The 19,903-nt window shown below is 51.0% G+C and overlaps 1 protein-coding gene across 1 annotated transcript; it reads right to left on the minus strand.

Annotated features, from left to right (window-relative positions):
• Positions 1-262: 262 nt before the first annotated feature.
• Positions 263-19,329, minus strand: LOC116970368 (pikachurin-like). Its single transcript, XM_033017028.1, has 7 exons — positions 19,234-19,329; positions 17,619-17,645; positions 15,590-15,707; positions 13,448-13,583; positions 6,343-6,509; positions 3,466-3,534; positions 263-324 (listed from the first exon to the last, which is right to left on the minus strand). Exons 1-7 carry the CDS (start codon positions 19,327-19,329, stop codon positions 263-265), a joined length of 675 nt encoding a protein of 224 aa, XP_032872919.1.
• Positions 19,330-19,903: the final 574 nt, after the last annotated feature.

Below are 19,903 nucleotides of genomic sequence, written 5' to 3' on the forward strand. Positions count from 1 at the left end.
GCGAGAGAGTAAGGGGGAGAGCGAAAGGGGGGAGGGTGATGGAGAGACTAAGGGGGCGCCCACCACCCCCCAGTCATAGGTCTCCTCCATCCCTTCTCCCCTCGCACAAAACTACCTACCCACCGACCCTCCCCCTCCCCCACACCCCCTCCCCCCCCCCACTCCCTCCCACCCCGCACATCACAAGTCACCTCATTGCACCCTACCTCAGAGGGTGGGGGATTCTTCCCCGAGGCGCGACCACACCGCTCCCCACTCCCCCCTATCTCTCCTTTCCCATCTCAGAACGCCGCCCGGAATGTCCACTCCCCGTCTCTTCCGAGCCTGAGGCGTTAGAGAGGAGGGAAAGGGAAGCGGCACTCTCAACTCAACTCCCCCACCCCACAAAAAACGCAACACACCCTAACCCCCCTTCAACACCCTCTTCCCCTCCACTCACCCCCTCTCCCCATTCCATCTGTCACCCCCTCTCCCCCTCCCTCTGCCCCCTCTCCCCCTTCCCTCCATCCTCACCCCTCTCCCCTCTTCTCATCCCACCCCCTCTCCCCTCCCCTCACCCCACCACCTCTCCCCTCCCCTCACCCCCTCTCCCCTCACTCTCATACCTCCCTACTCACCCCCTACCCCCCTCTCTCCCCTTGTTCCTCGCCCCTCGCCCCTCCCCCGTCACATATCTCCCCCTCCCTCGCGACCTCCTGACCCACACACCGCTATCATCTCCTAAAGACATAAGGAGCAGAATTAGGCCATTCAGCCCGTCACATCTACTCCGCCAATCAATCATGGCTGATCTATCTCTCCCTCCTAACCCCATTCTCCTGCCTTCTCCCCATAATCCCTGACACCCGTACTAATCAAGAATCTATCCATCTCTGCCTTAAATATATCCATTCACTTAGTCTGTGCAACCTTCTGTGGCAAGGAATTCCCCAGATTCACCACCCTATGACTGAAGAAATTCCCCCTCATCTCCTGTCTAAAGGAACATCCATTTATTCCGTGGCTGTGATGTCTAGTCCACATCCAAACCTTTCACTATTCGATAAGTTTCAATGAGGTACCCCCTCATCCTTCTAAACTCCAGCAAGTACAATCAGTGCGGACCAATGAATAACTCACCCTCCCAGTGTCCTGCAAGGATGTGTTATAGACAATGGACAATAAGTGCAGGAGTAGGCTGTTCGGCCCTTTGAGCCAGTACCGCCATTCAATGTGATCATGGCTGATGACCCCCAATCAGTACCCCGTTTCTGCCTTCTCCCCATATCCCCTGACTCCGCTATCTTTAAGAGCCCTATCTAGCTCTCTTGAAAGTATCCAGAGAACCAGAGAACCAACCTCCACCGCCCTCTGGGGCAGAGAATTCCACAGACTCACAACTCTCTGTGAGAAAAAGTGTTTTCTCGTCTCTGTTCTAAATGGCTTACTCCTTGTTTTTAAACTGTGGCCCCTGGTTCTGGACTCCCCCAACATCGGGAACATGTTTCCTATCTCTAGCGTGTCCAAACCTTTAACAATGTTATATGTTTCATTGATATAACCTCTCATCCTTCTAAACTCCAGAATACAAGCCCAGCTGCTCCATTCTCTCAGCATATGATAGTCCCGCCATCCCGGGAATTAACCTTGTAAACCTACGCTGCACTCCCTCAATAGCAAGAATGTCCTTCCTTAAATTAGGGGACCAAAACTGTACACAATACTCCAGGTGTGGTCGCACTAGGGCTCTGTACAACTGCAGAAGGACCTCTTTGCTCCTATATTCAATTCCTCTTGTTGTAAAGGCCAACATGCCATTCGCTTCCTTCACTGCCTGCTGTACCTGCATGCTTACTTTCATTGACTGATGAACAAGGACCCCCAGATGCCATTGTACTTCCTAGTGTTCTCAGAACCCTCTACACACTCATGACTGTGTGGCCAAATTCAGCTCCAACTCCATCTACAAGTTTAGACTTTAGACCAGAGACATGGCACGGTGGCGCAGCGGTAGAGTTGCTGCCTCACAGCGCCAGAAAAACGGGTGCGATCCTGACTACAGGTGCCGTCTGTATGGAGGTTGTACGTTCTCCCTGTGACCGCGTGGGTTTTCTCCGGATGATCCGGTTTCCTTCCCACACTCCAAAGACGTGCGGGTTTGTCGGATAATTGGATTTGTTGCAACTAATGGACAAATTGTCCCTGGTATGTGTGTAGGATAGTGTGCGTGGGGATCTCTGGTCACCAAGGACGTGGTGGGCCGAAGGGCATGTTTCCGCACTGTATCTCTAAACTGAAGATACAGCACAGAAACGGGCCCTTCGGCCCACCGTGTCCGTACTGACCAACACTATCCTACACACTGAGGACAATTTACAGAAGCCAATTAATCTGCAAACATGTACATCTTTGGGATGTGGGAGGAAACTGGAGCAACTGGAGAAATCCCAAGTGGCCAGACTCGTACTGCTCAGAGGCAGGCCCTTCAGCCCAACTAGTCCAATGGCAACCAAGACGGTCCATCTACACTGAGCTGGATCCATTTGCCCGTATGTGGCTCATTCATTCATTCATTCATTCATTCATTCATTCATTCATTCATTCATTCATTCATTCATTCATTTATTCATTCATTCATTCATTCATTCATTCATTCTCTCTCTCTCTCTCCCTCCTTCTCTATCCTCCCTGTGTCATTCTCCCACTCTCACCTTTCCCTCCCTCTTCCCCTCCCTCCCTCCCTGTTTTCCCTCTCACACCTCTCTCTCACTTTCTCCCACTCTCCCCTCCCTTCCCTATCCCCCCTTCCCTCCCTCTCTTTCCCCCTCTCTCTTTCTCTTTCCCTCCCTGTGTCTTTCTCTCTCTCTCTCTCGCTCTCTCCCTCTCCTTCCCTCCCTCCATTGTTGCCCTCCGCAACAGCAAGAGATGTCGGCACGTTGAGGAGGAAGTTGGGACGGGGGGGGGGGGAGGAAGGGCGAGGATCACCGAGAGGCCAGACACTTCCTTCGGCTTTTTCCGCTGAACAGCGAGAGGAGGAAATGGAGCAAACTAATAATAGATTCAGTGCCCAGATGGAAGTGGGAAGTTAGATCAAAGGCCACAAGGTCCCAACACAGAGATTGTGGGGGAGGGGGGGGGGCTAGGGAACGTTACAGAGTCCATGCCTCTCAAGGTCTGCTCAATATTGCCCCAGGGGTAGGGAGAGGGGGAGAGGGGGAGAGGGGGATAGAGAGAGGTGGAAGAGGCACAGTGGCAGAGTTGTATTTTTCCAGTGCCGGAGACCCCGGTTCGATCCTGACTACGGGTGCTGTCTGTACGGAGTTTGCATGTTCTCCCTGTGACCTGTGCGGGTTTTCTCCGGGTGCTCTGGTTTCCTCCCACACTCCAGAGACGTGCAGGTCTGTAGGTTTGGTGATAGCTGTAAATTGTCCCTGGTGTGTGTAGGGTGCGGGCGGGGGGCAGGTGACCAGAGGGTGGGATTGTTACCTGAGAACCGCTTCCCAGGGTCGACCTCGTAACGGAACGCTCGCTGGCCCAGCCCCAAACTCTTCGCTGCCCCGTCCGGGAGGAAGGGGGTGTGGAGGAGAGAGAGGCAATCCATCAGCATAAACCACAACCTCTCCCCCCCCCCCCCCCCCCACAATTCCTCCCTCTTCCCCCCCAGCCCAGACCCCCAGCTCACACAAACCAACCTCCCTTCCATTGACTCCATCTACACCTCACGCTGCCTCGGCAAGGCCAGCAGCATCATCAAGGACCAGTCCCACCCCGGTCACTCCCCTCCCCTCTCCCATCAGACGAGAGGTACAGAAGTGTGAAAACGAACGCACACCTCCAGATTCAGGGACAGTTTGTTCCCAGCTGTAATCAGGCAACTGAACTATCCTACCACCAACTAGAGAGCGGTCCTGACATCCCATCTACCTCATTAGAGACCCTCGGACTATCTTTAATCGAATTCTACTGGACTTTATCTTGCACTAAACATTATTCCCTTTATCCTGTATCCGTGCACTGTGGGCGGCTCGATTGTAATCATGTGTAGTCTTTCTACTGACTGGATAGCACGCAACAAACAAGCTTTTCACTGTACCTCGGTACACGTGACAATAAACTAAACTAAACTGATAGGATGTTAAGATGGTTTAGAGAAATAAAGAAATGCAGATGCTGGTTTACAATAAAAATGCACAGAGTGCTGGAGTAACTCAGCGGGTCAGGCAGCATCTGTGGAGAACATGGATAGGTGACGTTTCACAGAGTGCTGGAGTAACTCAGCGGGTCAGGCCAGCATCTGTGGAGAACATGGATAGGTGACGTTTCACAGAGTGCTGGAGTAACTCAGCGGGTCAGGCAGTGTGGAAGAAAAAATTAAAATCCTTTCTTACTTAATTTTAATCGGAATGAACTAAAAGGGTGTGCGGGTGTGGCAATTGGCATAGCTCGTTGACCAGGTGCCGAAGAGGATCATGAGAATCAGAAAAATAAGATTGAGACGTTTTACCTCTTGTCTGGGAATGTATTGAATGGTGAATGTAAACATAACAAAATGAGGACAGAGATAAGGAAGCTTGTTTCCCAGTGGAAAGTTACAGATTGCTGGATTACAATAGGAGATGGAATGTCAAGCTGGGTAGACCACCCGAGCCCCCTACCGCTAGTAGCATAGATATGTTGCTGCATATAGGGGCTTATGAATGGCTCGGAGAGGGGTCTGCTTGGAGAGTGAGATAGAATAATATCAAAATGCCCTTGTATTGTGTTTGACTTGTATTAACCATTTGTTGTTGAATAAGATTAACACAAATAGAAAGTATGCTATGACTAATGAAATAATTGGTATCCATGTAGTAGAGAGTATATTTTCGCATAGTTGCATCTAACAAAAAACAAAAGTTGTTTATTGCACAGTATAACTGTCGGCTAATTCTGCTAAGTCAGAGAACTGGTGAGCAATTAACTTCCGCCATTTCTCCCCGATATCATGCGATAAATCTCTTGAAGCAAACCTGCGAAGTCTCTGCTTTTCATTTTCCTTCTATTTCCCTATAAATTAATTTCTTCCAGAGAAAGCATCTCTGGAGAACATGGATAGGCGAAGGATAAAGGTGCCAGGGCAAGTGATAGATGGAAACAGGTGAGGGAGGGTTTTTGATTCTGGTTCCCCTTCTCTTCGTTTTGTGTGGCACGGTGGCGCAGCGGTAGAGCTGCTGCCTCACAGCGCCAGAGACTCAGGTTCCATCCTGACTGCGGGTGCTGCCTGTACGGAGTTTGCACGTTCTCCCCGTGACCGTGTGGGTTTCCTCCGGGTGCTCCGGTTTCCTCCCACACTACAAACACGTGCAGGTTTGTAGGTTAATTGGCCTCGGTAAAGATTGTAAATTGTCCCTAGTGTGTGTAGGATAGTGCTAGTGTACGGGGTGATCGCTGGTCAGCACGGACTCGGTGGGCCGAAGGGCCTGTTTCCACACTCTATCTCTAAACTAAACTAAATTAAAGTGTCCTGACCAAAATTGTCACAACCTTTTTCTCAGGATGGAAATGTCAAACACTAGAGAACACAGCTTTAAGGTGAGAGGGGGGAAAAGTTTAAAGGAGATGTGCGGGGCAAGATTTTTTACACAGAGGGTGGTGGGTGCCTGGTACGCGCTGCCAGGGGTGATGGTGGAGGCAGATACGATAGTGGTGTTTAAGAGGCTTTTAGACAGGCACATGCATATGCAGGGAATGGAGGGATACGGATCACATACAGGCCGATAACAGTTGGTCTTGGCATCATGTTCGGCATAGACATTGTGGGCCAAAGGGCCTGTTCCTGTGCTGTACTGTTCTATGTTCTCTGAGTGGCCTCTGAGCTTTTGTTATCCAAGAGGATATTTCAGTTGTCCAATTTTACATCCAAGAGATCAAACCTCTTGAGGCCTCTTCTCAGTGGCTTGGGCTGTCGAAAGGCCTTTTCAGGGAAGGCCCCAAAGCCTGAAGTAAAGGCCAGAATGCCTGAATTACAGATTCTGGGTTGAAATAAAGACCACAAAGGCTGTAGTAAAGGCCGGAACACCTGAATTATAAGCCCCAAGGCCAGAAATACAGAACCCACGGCCTGGAGTACAGGCCCAAGGCTTAAAGTAAAGAGCTTAACCTCCAGAGGCAGGTTGGGGCCTTCACTGCAGGCTTTGCGGCCTGTACCTCAGGCTTTGAGGCTAAGGCATGTAGTAAAGACCATAAGGCCTGAGGTACAGGCAGTAAGGCCGCAAAACCTGAGGTACAGGCCCGCAAAGCCTGCAGTAAAAGCCCCAACCTGCCCCTGGAGGTCATGCTCTTGGTTTACTCCCCTCATCCCCCCCTTCTCTCCCCCGTACTCACCCAGGGTTCTGACCCGGTTACTGGGCTCGCTGAGAGGGCTGGAGCCGTGGGTGTTGACGGCCCGCACTGCAAACTGGTGCCAGACCCCGGCCTCCAGCCCCCGGATCACCAGGGACTCCGCACGGACACGATCCCCCAGCAACTCCCAGCTCCCGTTCCACACCGACCTGCAGACACCGGGACAGGGGGATGTTAGCAACTACTAGTACACGCAGCTCAGCCCAATATAACAACGGGCAAGGGGGTGGGGGAATGGGAGACTGAGAGAGGGGTAGAGAGAGGGGGAAAGGGGAAGGGGGAAGAAGGAGGGAGAGGGGAAGAGGAGAGGGGGAATAGGGGAAGATGGGGAGACAGGAAGAGGGGAAGAGGGGGAGAGGAGAAAGAGGGGGAGAAGGGGAGAAGGGGAGAGGGGAGAGAAAGAGGGGTGGAAAGGGGGGAGAGAGGGGAGAGAGGGAGGGTGGTGGGAAGAGAGGGAGGGTGGACGGGAGAGAGGGAGGGTGGAGGGGAGGAGAGGGAGGGAGGAGGAGGTGAGGAGAGAGGAATAGGGGAAAGGGGAGAGAGAAGGGAGGAGGGCGGTAGTGGGGAGAGAGAGAGAGAAAGTGGGGAGAAGAAAGAGAGGAGGAAGAGGGAGAGGGAGAAAGGGGAAGGAGAGAAGAAAGGGAAAGAGGGGAAGCTGAGGAGGGAGGAGAGAGTGAGGGGGAAAAGGAGGAAAAAGAGAGGAGGAAGCTGAGATGGGGGAAAGTGGTAGGAGAGAAAGTTAGAGAGGTGGGGGCGGGGGGGAGGGGGGGGGGGAATGACAGAAAGAGAAGGGGGAGAAACAGGGTGGGGAGTAATGAGTTCAAGAAGGCACTGCAGATGCTGGAGAATCGAAGGTAGACAAAATTGCTGGAGAAACCCAGCGAGTGCGGCAGCATCTATGGAGCGAAGGAAATAGGCAATGTTTTGGGCCGAAACCAGTCTGAAGAAGAGTTTCGGCCTGAAACGTTGCCTATTTCCTTCGCTCCATAGATGCTGCCGCACCCGCTGAGTTTCTCCAGCAATTTTGTCTACCTGGGGAGTAAAGAGAGAGAGAATATCTGTCATCTAATCCTGAATAAAATAAAATCCCAAATTAAATATCAAGCTCATTTGAAGCCTTGTCACACTCTCTCCTCTCCACAGGTGCTGTCTGACCTGCAAAGTGTTTCCAAGATTATTCCCTGATTTTATTTCGGATTTTCGGCATCTGCGGGACTTTCCTTTTGGCTTCATTCAGGGGCGAGGAACATGATTGGTCCCAGGACAGGGAGTTGCTCTGAAACTTTCTGCAGGGATCAGGAGTGCTGCCTGTGTGGAGTTGACACGTTCTCCCCGTGACCGTGTGGGTTCCCTCCAGGTGTCATAGAGTCATCGGGTTACACAGCACACAAACAGGCCCTTCAGCTCAACTTGCCCACACCGACCAACATGCCCTATGGCCTATCTACATTAGTCCCACCTGCCTGTGTTTGATCCATGTCCTGCCCTATGCCATGTACCTGTCCAAATGATTTTTAAATGTTGCGATAGTCCCTGCCTCAACTATCTCCTCCGGCAGCTTGTTCCATACACCCACTACCCTTTGTGTAAAAATCTTGCCCCTCAGACTCTTGATAAATCTTTCCCCCGTCACCTTAAACCTATGTCCTCTGGTTCTTGATTCCCCTACTCTGGACAAAAGTCTCTGTGCATCCACCCGATCTATTTCCCTGAAACATTTTAGATATCTCTATAAGATTACCCCTCATCCTCCTGCGCTCCAAGGAATAGAGTCCTAGCCTGCCCAATCTCTCGCTATAGCTCAGGCCCTCGAGTCCTGGCAACATCCTCGTAAATCTTCACTGCACCCTTTCCAGCTTGACAAGATCTTTCCTCTAACAAGGGGAGCAAAACTGAAAACCCCCTGACAAAAATACTGCCAAAACTGAGCACAACGTTCTGAATGTGACCTCACCCATATCTTGTACAACTGCAACATGACCTCCAAACCTCTGCACTGATGAATCTGACTGATAAAGGCCAATGTACCAAAAGTACTTTGGATGAGAGAGCGGGATAACGTGGAACTGGTGTGAATGGGGTGATCGATGGTCGGTGTGGACTCGATAGTGCCGAAGGATCTGTTTCTGTGCTGTATCTTTCTATTAATCCGACACCAAGTCCCAACCTGTAGCCTAATCCAAATACATCCTGCAGTCTGGGACTAAAGAGCTTGAGGGGACTTAGGGGGATTTTGTGCTGGGAATCTCCCATACGAACAGTGAAAGGCCAGGATAGAGTGGATGTGGAGAGAATGTTTCCACTAGGACTAGAGACCACACAGCCTCAGAATAAAAGGACGTACCTCGAGAAAGGAGATGAGGAGGAATTTCTTTAGTCAGAGGGTGGTGAATCTGTTTGCATAAGATCCCCTCGCATCCTTCTAAATTCCAACGAATAGAAGCCCAGCCGACCCATTCTTTCATCATACGTCAGTCCTGCCATCCCGGGAATTAACCTGGTGAACCAACGCTGCACTCCCTCAATAGCAAGAACGTCCTTCCTCAAATTACTGTAGTAGGCCAAAACTGCACACAATACTCCAGGTGCGGTCTCACCGGGGCCCTGTGCAACTGAGGATGTACCTCCTTGCTCCTAAACTCAAATCCTCTTGCTATGAAGGCCAACATGCCATTAGCTTTCTTCACTGCCTGCTGTACCTTCATGTTTACTTTCAGTGACTGATGTGTAAGAATACCCAGGTCTCGTTGCACCTCACTTTTTCCTAATCTGACATAATTCAGATAATAATCTGCCTTCCTGTTCTTGCCACCAAAGTGGATAACCTCACATTTATCCACATTATACTGCATCTGCCATGCTTCTGCCCACTCACCCAACCTATCCAAGTCACTCTGCAGCCCCATAGCATCCTCCCAGCAGCTCACACTGGTGTGAGGGGGTGGGGGGGGGAGGGGGGGGGGGGGGATCTTTGTGTCCAGCACCCCTGACACCAATCTGTCACCAACACTTAACATCACCGGGCCACAACTACACAGGAAGTCACTGCCAACAGATGGCAGGAGAATTAAAGACTTAAGCAGCAAGCTAATCATCTGGTCTATGCTCACTTGCTTTGTTCCCAGATTGTAAACTGTGGAGGTGAGGGAGAGGGAGACAGGAGGACCAATGGCACAGCTGTAGAGTTGCTGCCTCACAGCATCAGAGACCCGGGTTCCATCCTGAGTGCAGGTGCTGTCTGTGCAGAGTTTGCACGTTCCCCTTGTGTCCACCACGGTTTTCTCCGGGCGCTCCGGTTTCCCGCCACACTCCGAAGACGTGCCGGTTTGTCGGTTAATTGGCTTCTGTAAATTGTTCCCGGTGTGTGCAGGATAGAACTAATGTGAATGGTCAGGAAACTGCAGATCCCGGAGAAAACCCATACAGTCACAGGGAGAACGTACAAACTGAGTACACACAAGCACCCGTAGTCAGGATCGAACCCGGGTCTCGGGCGCTGTGGGGCAGCAACTCTACCGCTGCACCACCGTGCCGACCAACGACTCTGTGCATTCACCCTTTCTATTCCTTTGATGATTGTATACACATAATCCACATCCCCCATTCCCTGTGTGACAATGAACTGCAGAAGCTGCTTTATACCGAAGATAGACACAGAGTGCTGGAGTAACTCAACGGGGCAGGCAGCATCTCTGGTGAAAAGAAATAGGTGACGTTTCGGGCCGAGACCCTCCTTCAGACCCTTTTCTGAAGAAGAGTCCCAACCCGAAACTTCACCTATCCATGTTCTCAGGGATGCTACCTGACCCACTGAGTTACTCCAGCACTCTGTGTGTATCTTTGCTCCATTTCCTCTAGCATCAGATATTTCCATAGTTCTTGAACATTAACATGTATAATGTGGATAAATGTGGGGTTATCCACTTTGGTGGCAAAAACAGGAAAGTAGACTATTATCTGAATGGTGGCCGTTTAGGAAAAGGGGAGATGCAACGAGACCTGGGTGTCATGGTACACCAGTCATTGAAAGTAGGCATGCAGGTGCAGCAGGCAGTGAAGAAAGCGAATGGTAGGTTAGCATTCATAGCAAAAGGATTTGAGTATAGGAGCAGGGAGGTTCTACTGCAGTTGTACATGGTCTTGGTGAGACCACACCTGGAGTATTGCGTACAGTTTTGGTCACCTAATCTGAGGAAAGATTACTGGATAGACTCGGCTTGTACTCGCTAGAATTTAGAAGATTGAGGGGGGATCATATAGAAACTTACAAAATTCTTAAGGGGTTGGACAGGCTGGATGCAGGAAGATTGTTCCCGATGCTGGGGAAGTCCAGAACAAGGGGTCACAGTTTAAGGATAAGGGGGAAATCTTTTAGGACCGAGATGAGAAAAATATTTTTCACACAGAGAGTGTTGAGTCTCTGGAATTCTCTGCCACAGAAGGCAGTTGAGGCCAGTTCATTGGCTATATTTAAGAGGGAGTTAGATGTGGCCCTTGTGGCTAAAGGGATCAGGGGGTATGGAGAGAAGGCAGGTACAGGATACTGAGTTGGATGATCAGCCATGATCATATTGAATGGCGGTGCAGGCTCGAAGGACCGAATGGCCTACTCCTGCACCTATGTTCTATGTTTCTATTAGATAATTGCACCCTTGGCTGCTGCACTGTGACCTAATCCAGCGACCCCCCTCTCCCTCTGCACCACTCTCTCTTTCTATCTCTCTTGTCTCTTGAACCAACACAGAGGTCCCTCTGTCAACCTCCGGCGGCACAAGGCCCGTCCAAATGCAGCCGCTTGGTGCCTGAATGTACGACCCCTGTGTCCGTCCAACAAGGCCCATTGATGTGGTCCAGGCTCTCAGGATGGGGCTGCCATTAACACATTCCCTGGGAGAGAAGGGGCTGATTGTTCCCAACACCAGACGGGATGAGGGTGAGGGGGGGGGCAGAGGGGTGGCGAGGGGCTCCTGCACAGACTGAGAGGAGCAAAGGACTTCGACCCTCCCTTCAGGAAGTACTTGAGACCGGGACCTTGGACTGAAGCACCATTGTCTGAGATTCATTACCAAGGCATACGGGATGCTTGGCTTCATCAGACCAGGCACTGAGTACAACAGTCAGCTCAGTTTAGTACAGTTGGCATGGTAAATGTAAAAATTGTCCCGAGTGGGTATACAATAGCGTTAATGTGCGGGGATCGCTGGTCACTGCGGGCCCCGTGGGCCGAAGGGCCTGTTTCCGTGCTGTATCTCTAAAATAAACTAAAAATAACAGTTGAGTCTTGTTCAGTCGGTTTAGTTTAGTTTAAGTTCAGTTTAGTTTAGAAACATAGAAACATAGAAAATAGGTGCAGGAGGAGGCCATTTAGTCCTTCGAGCCTGCAGTATCAGCATTGTGATCATGGTTTAGTTTAGCTTAGCTCAGTTTAGTTTAGTTTAGTTTAGGTTAGCTCAGTCCAATTTATTTTACTGTAGTTCAGTTCAGTTTAGTTTATTTAGTTTAGTTTAGTATTACTGTCGCATGTACTGAGGTGCAGTGAAAAGCTATTTTTGCATGCTAACGAACCAGCGAAACGTCCATACCATCACACAAACCAACCTCCCTTCCATTGACTCCATCTACACCTCACGCTGCCTCGGCAAGGCCAGCAGTATCATCAATGACCAGTCTCATCCCGGTCACTCCCTCTTCTCCCCTCTCCCATCAGGCAAGAGGTACAGAAGTGTGAAAACGCACACCTCCAGATTCAGGGACAGTTTCTTCCCAGCTGTTATCCTCTCTAACTGAACCATCCTAGCACCAACTAGAGAGCGGTCCTGACCTCCCATCTACCTCATTGGAGACCCTCGCGCTATCTTTAATTGGACTTTACTGGGCTTTATCTTGCACTAAATGGTATTCCCTTTATCCAGTATCTGTACACTGTGGACGGCTCGATTGTAATCATGTATAGTCTTTCCGCTTTTCACTGTGCTACGGTACACATGACAATAAATTAAATTAAACTAAACTCAAACTCAAACAAAAACCAAACTAAACTAAGTGTGATTACAATCAAGAGAGGCACAAAATGCTGGAGTAACCCAACGCGACAGGCAGCATCTCTGGAGAGAAGGAATGGGTGGCGTTCGAATCTGAAGAAGTTTTCTCGACCCAAAACGTCCTTGTCTCCAGAGATGCTGCCTGTCCCACTGAGTTACTCCAGCATTTTGTGTCTGTCTCTGGTGTTAACCAGCATCTGCAGTTCCTTCCTAAACACATGATTACAATCAAGCTGTCCACAGTGTTCACGGTTCTTTCCATTAACTGTGCAGGAAGGAACTGCCGATGCTGGTTTAAAGCGAATAGAGACCACAAAGGGCTCTTTGACTCAGAGTAACTCAGAGATCTCTACAGCATCTCTGGAGAGAAGGAATGGGTGATCCTTCGTCAGACTGAGAGTTAGGGGAGAGGGAGAGAGATATAGAACAAATGAATGGACGATATGCAAAAAACTAATGATTATTAAGGAAACAGGAAATGATAAAGTCTCTCTTTCCAATAACTGTTTATTAAACCCTTTACGTTTAACCTCTCAAAGTGCCACACAACTAGGGTTGCCAACTGCCCCGTATTAGCCGGGACATCCTGAATATTTGGCTAAATTGGTTTGTCCCGGCGTAGTGCAGCCCATGGAGTGCAGCAGCAGCAGCAGCGCCTCGCCCGTGGCCCCGTCGGTCGGTCGGCAGCCCGGCCAGTTGTCCGACCTTCGGACCTTCACTTACCGCCGACACCACCACCCCTCCTTCTCATGGCCGATCATCGGTTCATGAGTTGGATGGGGTGCTGGGCCAAAACTCCTCAGCTGGCCCGCCGGCTGGGCTTTGTGTGCAGTCCAGCACCCGGGACAACTCATCATTCACCCAGCCACGGCCGAGTCGGTCAACGAACTATCGTCGGGAATTTGTCCCTGATTTTGACCTTTTGTCCCTTATTTGGGAGTGAGAAAGTTGGCAACCCTGCACACGACCCGCTTGCTTTAACTCCATCTGCCATTTTTCTGCCCACTTGAGATCCGTGGATCTTCCCCTCTGTGGCCCACACTCACCGGGACACTTCCACTGTGTAGTGCAGGAGCGGAGAGCTCCCCGCGCTCCTGCCAGCCTTCCACGAGAGGGCCACCTCCGAGTCAGACAGGGCGGCGGCCTCTGGTCTAGACGGGGCGTCTGGGGGCGAGCAGCGGTCTGCAGGAACACAAGGGCCAGAAGGGTCATCGGCCGGACGGCCAGAGACTCGGACACTCTCCGACCAGGGGTGGCCCAGTGGCCATCGGCAAGCTCCAACCTCCGCTGCTGGGCATCCTCATCCCAGGTGATCTGCCAAGAGACCAGTCTGGAGCCAAGACCGGGCTCAAGGATCAAAGGTCGAGTCCAGGCTGCAGGGTCAAGAGTCAAGGGTCGAGTTTAAGGTCAAGGATCGAGGGTGGAGTCTTGGCTCCAAAGGCAAGAGTCAGAGGTCAAGTCCAGGCTCCAAGGTCAAGTCAAGGGTCGAGTCCAGGGTCAAGAGTCAAGTGTCGTCCAGATTCCAGTGTCAAGAGTCAAGGGTTGATTCCAGGGTTCAGGGTCAAGGGTGATGCATCAAGGGTCAAGGATCGAGCCCAGGTTCAAGAGTCAAGACAATACTCCAAGGTCCAGGGAGCAAGGTCAAGAGTCAAGGGGCAAGGGTCAAGAGTCAAGAGTCAAATCAAGTCCAGGGTCCAGGTTTAAGGTTCAGGGGTTTGGGGTCAAGGGTTCAGGGTCAAGCACAGGGTCCTGGTCTGGCTGTCTCTGCCTGCCCCTGAGAATGCTATTGGTTTGACCTTCATTGGGGCAAGGGGTAGAGGGGACGTGGAACGCGGAGCGGGGAGAGGTTGGTGCTGGCTGGAGATGTCGGGCTGAATGGCCTCTGCCCCCTTCCCACACTCATAGAGACACACAGCACAGAAGCAGGCCCTTTGGCCCAACCGACCAACATGCCCCATCTACACTAGTCCCTCCTGCCCACATTTGGCTCGTATCCCTCTAAACGTGTTGAGCTCTCCCTATAGCTCAGGCCATCGAACCCTGGCAACATCCTCTCTGCACCCTTTCCATCGTGAGAACCTTTGCTACAACATGGTGTCCAAAACAGAACACAATACTGTAAATGCAGCCTCACCAACGTCTTATACAACAGCAACATGACCTCCCAACTTCTATATTCAATACTCCTACTGATAGACAGAGGACAATGGATGCAGGAGTAGGCCTTTCGGCCCCTTGAGCCAGCACCGTTATTCAATGTGATCATGGCTGATCATCCCCAATCAGTACCCCGTTCCTGCCTTCTCCCCATATCCCTTGACTCTGCTATCTTTAAGAGACCTATCTAGCTCTCTCTAGAAAGTATCCAGAGAACCGGCCTCCACCGCCCTTTGAGGCAGAGAATTCCACAGACTCTGTGTGGAATTTTGTTCCCCATCTCTGTTCTAAATGGCTTACCCCTTATTCTTAAACTGGTTGAAGGCCAATATGCCAAAAGCCTTTGACCACGCTATCTTGATCCTAGATCCCTCTGCTCTGCAACACTCTCCAGAGGCCTACCGTTCACTGTGTAGGTTCTGTCCATGTTATTGCTCCCAAAATGCAACACCTCACACTTCTCAGTATTAAATTCCATCAACCATTCCTCCGCCCACCTGGCCAATCGATCCAGATCCTGCTGCAATCATTCACAACTATCTTCACTGTCTGCAAAACCACCCACTTTTGTATCATCAGCAAACTTGCTAATCTTGCCCTGTATGTTCTCATCCAAATCATTGATGTAGATGACAAACAGTAACGGGCCCAGCACCGAACCCTGAGGCCCACCACTAGTCACAGACCTCCAGTCCGAGAAGCAACCTTCCACCATCTGAAGAAGGGTTTCGAACCGAAACGTTGCCTATTTCCTTCGCTCCATAGATGCTGCCTCACCCGCTGAGTTTCTCCAGCATTTTTGTCTACCTTCCACCATCACCCTCTGCTTCCTTCCATGGAGCCAATTTTCTATCCATTCAGCTATCTCACCTTGGATCCCATGCGATCTAACCTTCCAGAGCAGCCTACCATGCGGAACCTTGTCGAACGCCTTATTGATATCCATGTACACGACATCTACTGCTGCCCTCGTCGACCTCTTTGGTCACTCGTTCGAAAACACGTTTTACGTTTTGAGGGGGGCATCCTACCTTGGGGTTCGGTAGTCACGTTCTTCGGCGGGCTGGGGCGCCCATCCCCCGCCGCGCCACGAGCTTTGACCAAGACACGGTACGTAGTCCCGGGCAACAGTTCTCCCACCACCACCTCCTGTAGACAGAGAGGGCAAGTTCAATACAACACCAAGACTAACCTGCCCCAGATACGCTGGGGGAGTGTACACACCGCACAACACATAATGGCGACCCCCTTCCTGTTTTCCCTACCCTACGATCTCTTATTCCATATTCACATGTTACAGAGTAGTGGCGCAGCGGTAGAGTTGCTGCCTCACAGCGCCAGAGACCCGGGTTTGATCCTGACCTCATGTGCTGTCTGTACGGTGTTTGTGCGTTCTCCCTGTGACCACGTGGGTTTTCTCCTGGTGCTCCGGTTTCCTCCCACACTCCAAAGACGTACACGTTTGTAGGCTAATTGGCTGGGTAAAAGTTGTAAATTGTCCCAAGTGTGTATAGGATAGTGTTTATATGCGGGGATCGCTGGCCGGCATGGACTCGGTTGGCCGATGGGCCTGTTTCCACGCTGTATCTCTAAACTAAACTAAACTAAACTAAACTAAAATGAATCCCAAAGACGTGCAGGTTTGGCTTCGGTAAAAGTGTAATTTGTCCCAAGTGTGTATAGGATATTGTTAGGGTATGGGGTGATCGCTGGTCGGTGCAGACTCAGTGGGACGAAGGGCCTGTTTCCACGCTGTGTCTCAAATGTCTAGAGTTAAGACAAAAGACCAAAGATCTGAAGTGAGGGGCCAAAATGGAACGCACAAAAGCTTGAAGGCACGTTACGTCCCACCAGATTCAAGAACAGCTTCTTTCCCGCTGCTATCTGACTCTTGGATGGACCTCTCCCCATCTAAGGATAATTTCCCTATCTTCCAACCTACCTTGCTCTGACCCTCGCACTTTATTTTATTTGCACTTCCTCTGCAGCTTAGTTTAATTTAGTGAAATACAGCGTGGAAACAGGCCCTTCGGTATTAGCTACCAGGAGAGGTTGGACTATCTTTAATTGGATTTTGCTGGCTTTACCTTGAGCTAACCTTGTCATGTATCTGTACACTGTGGACGGCTCGTTTGTAATCATGTATTGTCTTTCCGCGGGCTGGATAGCACGCAACAAAAGCTGTTCACTGTACCTCGGTACACGTGACAATAAACTAAACTGAAAATGAAGACAAATTAGGATCGTTTTCTCTGGAGTGTTAGAGGTTGAGGGGAGACCTGATAGAATTGTCTCAAATAATGACAGGCAGAGATAAGGTAGGCAGTCAGAGTGGAAATGTCAAAGACTAGAGGGCATAAATTTAAGGTGAAGGGAGCAAATTTCAAAGGAGATGTCCGGGGCAAGTTATTATTTACACAGAGGGTGGTGGGTGCCTGGAACGCACTGCTAGAGGTGGTGGTGGAGGAAATACAATAGAGGCTTTTAGACGGGCACACGGATATGCAGGGAATGGAGGGATGTGGATCACGTGCAGGCAGAGATTAGTTTAACACCGCACGGACATTGTGGTCTGAAGGGCCTGTTCCCGTACTGTACTGTTCTGTGTTCTGTTCCATGTTCCAGGATCCATGATCCAAGTGTCATGATCCATGTTTTACATTCCATGATCCATGATCCATGTTCCATGTTTCACGATCCGTTTCATGATCCACATCCCATTCCATGTTCCATGATCCATGATCCATGATCCATGTTCCATGATCCATGATCCATGATCCATGTTCCATGATCCATGATCCATGATCCATGATCCATGTTCCATGATCCATGTTTCATGATCCATGATCCATGATCCATGTTCCATGATCCATGATCCATGTTCCATGATCCATGATCCATGTTTCATGATCCATGTTCCATGTTTCATTATCGATATTCCATGCCATGATCCATGTTTAATGATCCATGTTCCATGATCCTTGACCCATGTTCCATGTTCCATGATGTATGTTCTGTGATGTATGACCCATGATCTGTGTTCTCTGCTCTGGCACTTACATAGGGTTGCGTATCCTTCACCCGATCCTGCAAGAAGAGGAGGATAAATTACAACACACTCCATTCATCCCTTCCCCCACCTGTATCCAACCTATTACTTACGCTTTTGCATATCATTCATTCATCTGTTTTATATCTCCCCATATCACCGTCTATATCTCTCGTTTCTCTTTCCCTCTCCCCTGACTCTCAGTCTGAAGAAGGGTCTTGACCCTCAACGTCACCCATTCCTTCTCTCCATAGATGCTGCCTGTCCCGCTGAGTTACTCCAGCATTTTGTGTCTACATTCCACCAATCACCCTCCAGGCTTTGTCCCACCCCCCCTCTCGTCCTGTCCCCCCCCCCCATCCCCCATCAGTCTGAAGGAGGGTCCCAACCCAAAGTCCTCTGTCCATTCCCTCTAAGATGCTGCCTGACCCCCGAGTTCCTCCAGCACTTTGTATTTGTTTCTGGATTCCAGCACCTGCAGTTCCTTGTGTCACCAAGTTTATCCACCGTTCAGATCGTGGATGATAACCCCCCACCCCCCCTTCCACCTCCCCCTGTGCCCGGCTTCAACTTTCTCCTCAAACCCTTTGACACCTTTTTCTAGTTGGAAGGAGCGCAGAGAAGATTTACGAGGATGTTGCCAGGACTCGAGGGCTTGAGCTACAGGGAGAGGTTGGGCAAGCTAGGACTTTGGAGCACAGAAGGATGAGTGGTGATCTTATAGGTGACCTACATATGTTCTCTGGTTCTCAATTCCCCTACTCTGGGCACAAGACTCTGTGCATCCACCCGATCTATTCCTCTCATGATTTTGTACATTTCTGTAAGATCACCCCTTATCCTCCAGCACTCCAAGGAATAGAGTCACAGCCTGCTCAACTTCTCCCTATAGTTCACGCCCTCGAGTCCTGGCAACATCCTTGCAAATTTTCTCTGCACCCTTTCCAGTTTGACAACATCTTTCCTATAACATGGTGAGCAAAACTGAACACAATACTCTCAATGTGGCCTCACTAACGCCTTATATAACTGCAGATGGACACAATATGCTGGAGTAACTCAGTGGGGTCTGGAGAGAAGGAATAGGCGAGGCAGCAACTCTGGAGAGAAGGAATGGGTGAGGTTTTGGTTGAGACCTCTTACAGACTAGGGAGCATCAAGGGGAACTAGAGGTATAAAAAGGTGCAAAGAACAAAAGAATGAAAGGTATGAAAAGAACAAATCAAAGCTAGCAAGGATGATCAAGGAGAGGTGGAGCCCACAATGGTTCATTGTTGGCTGTGGAGAAGGTGATACGTGGGGGTTATGAACAGTGAATCTAAGCTGAATGACGGTGAAACTCGCAGGGTGACTAGGGTGGGGGAGGAGCGGTGTGAGAGGGAAAGCGGGGTTACTTGAAGTTGGAGACATCAATGTTCATACCGCTGGGGTGTAAGCTGCCCAAGCGAAATATGAGGTGCTGTTCCTCCAATTTGCACTGGGCCTCACTCTGACAGTGGAGGAGGCCCAGGACAGAAAGGTCAGTGTGGGAATGGGATGGGGAGTTAAAGTGTTTTGAGTGTCCCCTCGCGTGGATTCCCCCTGAAGACCACGTGACCCAAAGACCCCCAGCATCTCAGTACTAACCTGGCCGCGGTGACTCAGGTCAAACAGAAGGTCTTGCGTTCCTCTGGGAGAAGCCACTCTGTCTCTCCTGACCTCTGTGTACATCACCTGGACCATAGGGACCACAGGGAGAGTTGGACCAGTTACACACAGGGCAAGCTGGTTCTCCACTCCCCACCAACACTCTCCCCACCCACCCACCCACCAACCCACTCCCCACCCACCAACTCCCCACCCACCAACTCCCCACCCACCCACCCTCTCCCCACCCACCAACTCCCCACCCACCCTCTCCCCACCCACCCACCCTCTCCCCACCCACCAACTCCCCACCCACCCTCTCCCCACCCACCCACCCACTCCCCACCCACCCGCACCTCCCACCCTCTCCCCACCCACCCTCTCCCCACCAACACTCTCCCCACCCACCCACCCGCACCTCCCACCCTCTCCCCACTCACCCACCCACCAACCCACTCCCCACCAACCCTCTCCCCACCCACCCGCACCTCCTACCCTCTCCCCACCTACCCGCACCCCCCACCCTCTCCCCACACCCAACCTCTCCCCACCCACCCACCCACCCACCAACCCTCTCCCCACCCACCCGCACCTCCCACCCTCTCCCCACTCACCCACCCACCCACTCCCCACCCACCCTCTCCCCACCCACCCGCACCTCCCACCTCTT

The sequence above is a fragment of the Amblyraja radiata genome, unplaced genomic scaffold (assembly GCF_010909765.2).
Source record: "Amblyraja radiata isolate CabotCenter1 unplaced genomic scaffold, sAmbRad1.1.pri scaffold_801_ctg1, whole genome shotgun sequence".
Classification (NCBI taxonomy): domain Eukaryota; kingdom Metazoa; phylum Chordata; class Chondrichthyes; order Rajiformes; family Rajidae; genus Amblyraja; species Amblyraja radiata.

Excerpts from the sequence above, each read along its gene's own strand:
- LOC116970368 (XM_033017028.1), bottom strand. The coding sequence starts at position 19,329 with ATGGTCCAGGTGATGTACACAGAGGTCAGGAGAGACAGAGTGGCTTCT. Across the intron at positions 3,535-6,342 it reads TAACCGGGTCAGAACCCTGG|CAGCGAAGAGTTTGGGGCTG; the intron begins GTGAGTACGGGG and ends TCCCGGACGGGG. Across the intron at positions 325-3,465 it reads CCCTGGGAAGCGGTTCTCAG|GCTCGGAAGAGACGGGGAGT; the intron begins GTAACAATCCCA and ends CTAACGCCTCAG.